This window comes from Cyprinus carpio, chromosome B10, assembly GCF_018340385.1.
Source record: "Cyprinus carpio isolate SPL01 chromosome B10, ASM1834038v1, whole genome shotgun sequence".
NCBI lineage: Eukaryota > Metazoa > Chordata > Actinopteri > Cypriniformes > Cyprinidae > Cyprinus > Cyprinus carpio.
In genome coordinates, this window is record NC_056606.1 from 17,309,716 (window position 1) to 17,313,984 (window position 4,269).

Consider the following 4,269-nt stretch of genomic DNA (forward strand, 5'->3'; position numbering starts at 1 on the left):
CGAGACAAGCACAGATTGGCTGTTAAGAGTGGCGTCCCCCAAACAGCTTATACAACTTTAACAAGTTTGGGGCGGAGAAGCATCTTGGTACATATTGTTGTGGCACTGATGTCAGGCGTATTTATGTAAGGTGTTGGTTTCTATTTATCCAGCAAAGACCAAATGAATGGAAAAACCATTGTGTTTTTTAATAAATGGATGGCAACTTTTACTTGAAACACTGATCCCTTCTCTGTAAATAGCAGAAATGAAAATGATCCCTAAGCGTAAGTACTTAGGTCAAAGCGACAAGCCCCCTGTTTGATAGGATGAACATATAGCCCCAGGCACACTCAGCAGCCAATGAGATCACACTCAGATTACAGAACAAAATTCCTGCTGGCCACCCTCCAGAGGGGTTTTGGGAAGCAGGGGAAAGGTGACAAAGCAACACATGACTGCGAAACGTGTGTCTAAGAACATCTATTTTTGTTAATAACAATAAACAGACAATAAAATTAATCATTTTAATTGGAAATGCACAAGAAAATTCTGTGACATTGACATGTATAATTAATTAAATTAGCAGTAAACATTCCAAAATGACATGTAACCTATGTGTGTTTATATACACACAGTTTAGATATATAGATAGATAGAAATATCGAATTTATATATAATTTATTTATAAATAAATATATAATAATATATAATCTGTATAAAAAATATATAATACATTTATTTATAAATTTAGAACAATTAACATTAAAAATGAAAATAAATGTTTATAAATTGTAAATATATAATATTCTAATATAGGCCTATTGTTTTTATTGATATGTGTATACATTTCATATAGAGGGCAGACAACATACCCTTTCGGTGACAACTAGTAAACAAGTGTACACGTTCTCCCGCCACACAGAGTTAAAATTAGAATCATGTGTGATGAAAGGAATACATGGGACTGGCTGCAACCGGCACACGCACCTATAAATTCAGGTTTGACAGACCGGTTCCACCATACTCAGGTGGAAAACACACTCGCTGTATTAAACCCTGGATGGAAATAATTATTTCGCTTTCTGTCAGTACACTTTGGAATAACAATTTCATATTACTAGAAGGTAAGTGAGCACACTGTATTTTATTATATTTCGCCCAATGTTGTATGCTGATATGTTTCTGGGTACCTTAAGTAACGAGAGATACACTGTAATTTCTATAATGTTGTACTGTAATGTTTCATACAATATTGTATGCTATTTCTGGGTATCCACAGCTGAAATTACGAGAAATATTGAATTAACAGTCATGCTTTATCTATAACCACAAGTCACAGATGATTTGCATTGATCCTTAATGTTTCTCTGTAGTGTTGTGCTGCTGGAATGCTGCTTTGGGACACTGAGCCACAAGTTTTTATGGCCAAAGGTGTTGAAACATTTAAAACAAAAGACACGAGCGTTATTACTTTGGAAGAAACTTGATCTTGAATCAGCAGCCTGCTGAGGTAAATCGACGCCTAAATATTTATTTTCAATTCTTGGATCTGAATCAAGACGGTTAATTTGCGATGATGAATCTTAACCAGTTTTGGCCTGCTTCTTATTTTCCCTCAGGTGGGGAAACACAAGAAGCTCTAGATAAAAGTAAAAGTTCCTGTCAGAAGCACAGAAAAAATGGTTGGAATTAAACGTACCGACCTGCCACCAACTGCTGCTATCAAGTTTTTTGGAGCTGGTACAGCAGCATGTTTTGCCGATCTGGTCACTTTCCCACTGGACACAGCAAAAGTGAGACTTCAGGTGAGGACTATTATTTATAATTTATATAATTGTAATAAAAATAATATATAAGCTGTATATGCAAAAAGCTTAGCATAAAGAAAATAATTTTTGGTGCCATTAAGAGTTGTTCAAAAATGTGTTTGCATTGTGCCTGAAACACTCAAATTACGACACAAAAAGCATATTTTTAATCATCTGTCTTATTTCAGATCCAGGGAGAGTCTACAGCTGCCTCAGGATCAGCTGTGGTGAAATATCGTGGAGTATTTGGCACCATCGCCACTATGGTGCGTACAGAGGGCGCAAGGAGTCTGTACAATGGCCTGGTGGCAGGACTGCAACGACAAATGAGCTTCGCATCTGTTCGTATCGGTCTTTATGACTCAATGAAGCAATTCTACAACAGAGGATCTGAGAGTAAGTATCAGACTGGTGGTTTGAATAGAGACAGGAATGATAGCGGTGACACTGATCCTTGCACTCTGCTCTTTTCTTCTCAGATGCAAATATTGTTACTCGCCTAATGGCTGGCTGCACCACTGGGGCCATGGCTGTCGCATTTGCACAGCCCACAGATGTTGTAAAAGTGCGTTTCCAGGCTCAAGTGTGTCAATCTGATGGATTAAAGAGATACAACGGCACAATGGATGCATACCGGACTATTGCACGTGATGAGGGTGTTCGGGGGCTTTGGAAGGGTGAGCAAGAGTTCTTAAAAAGGGATAGTTCACCCTCCCAAAAAAACCTATCATGATTTACTCACCCTCATTTCATTCCAAACCTGTATGACTTTTGTTTTGTTTTTATTATTGTTTTTGTCCTTGGGTCATTGGACTCAAAACCAGTGTTGTTATTGTTAACTAACTAAAACAAACTATTATAAAAAAAAAGATTAAATAAATTAAATTATTACATAAAAAACTTAGAATAAAAAAAACTACATGAACATTTGAAATGAAGTATAAGTAATAAAAATGGCATATGCACTTAATTTACCAAAACTTGAACTAAAATTAAAAGTGAAATTGTAAAAATCTTATTTCAAATGTTAATAAATACTAAAATAATACTGAAAAAGCAACATTGGACCCACACTGACTTTCATTGTATGGATACAAATACAAAATATCTTCTTTTTAGTTACACAGAAGAAATAAAAATTTTGGAAAAACATAAGGGTGAGTAAATGTTAAGTCATTTTTTTGGTGCACTAGCCCTTTAAATTTAAATTTCAAAACTTTCACATGCCATTCTAAGTGGATGTGTTCTGGCTGAGATAAACATGCATGTGTTTCTCTATTTTAGGCTGCATGCCAAACATAACAAGGAATGCGATTGTAAACTGCGCAGAACTGGTCACATACGACATTATCAAGGAACTCATATTAAAATATGACCTCATGACAGGTATGAAACCTACGAACCCTATGCTTTTATTATGGCTATTTGTATGTTCTTGTTGTCTAATACATATGCCCTCATTAGATAACCTACCCTGCCACTTTACCGCTGCATTCGGAGCTGGTTTCTGCACCACGATTGTGGCGTCTCCAGTAGACGTAGTAAAGACCCGCTTCATGAACTCAACTGCCGGCCAGTACAGCAGTGCACTAAACTGTGCCCTCACTATGCTGACCAAAGAGGGACCAAAAGCTTTCTATAAGGGGTAAGAAAAATATGCTATGAATGAACTATTATTTGTATAGAAAAAGGTACACAGTCTTATTTTCAGTACCATGAATTTTTCATCTTGATCTTCTCCAACAGCTTTGTGCCCTCCTTCCTGCGCTTGGGATCCTGGAACATTGTGATGTTTGTCTCCTACGAGCAAATCAAGAGAGGTCTGACTAGAATGCACAGCTCATGGGAGTCACCTTTCTGAATGGACACTGTCAGTATCTTCTAAATTAGATTAAACAGAGTGCAAATATAAGTCAGGTCCTCTGTTATGAAAACAAAGGGATTCCCGGGTTAAGTCTTACCACTGAAAAAGGCTGCAACTTGTTAAGGCCAAAATGAAAGATGAGCTGCCAAAAATCATGAGACGCATGACTGAGAAAGCAAATGCAGATATTTGTCTTAGCTACAGTGTCATTGTACACTGAGGATATATGTCATTTTTTTATGTAAATACTTTTAAATATGTAATTAAACGGGTCCATAGCTCTAATCAATGAATGTATATTTATAATATAATTTGGAAACTGTACATTATTGAAAAATAAAGCTTTTTTATGATATATCTGTTTCCTTGAATGAGGTCTTAATTGTTTTAAGAATCAAATCAGGTACATGCAACTCATTAAGATCACATGCATTTGTCTCCCCTAAATACTAGAGTCTTTAATCTATCAATGATCAAATCAACTGAGAGCCTGACACCCAGAGGGTAACTTTAATACAAATGGCTTTCACGTGACAAAGGACCAGAAAGTGGATTCAAACTGCTCTCTTGCTGACGTAATAAAAGACAGACAAACAAAATCTTCGTTAGAACGAA

General features: G+C 36.3%; 1 protein-coding gene across 1 annotated transcript; it reads left to right on the top strand.

Annotated features, from left to right (window-relative positions):
- The first annotated feature begins 971 nt into the window (after positions 1 to 971).
- LOC109105813 (mitochondrial uncoupling protein 2-like) lies at positions 972 to 4,009 on the top strand. The gene is made up of 8 exons (XM_019119086.2): positions 972 to 1,106; positions 1,356 to 1,492; positions 1,602 to 1,787; positions 1,979 to 2,186; positions 2,270 to 2,467; positions 3,075 to 3,176; positions 3,255 to 3,435; positions 3,537 to 4,009. The coding sequence occupies exons 3-8, from the start codon at positions 1,662 to 1,664 to the stop codon at positions 3,649 to 3,651; spliced, it is 930 nt and encodes a 309-aa protein (XP_018974631.1). The 5' UTR covers positions 972 to 1,106; positions 1,356 to 1,492; positions 1,602 to 1,661; the 3' UTR covers positions 3,652 to 4,009.
- Positions 4,010 to 4,269: the final 260 nt, after the last annotated feature.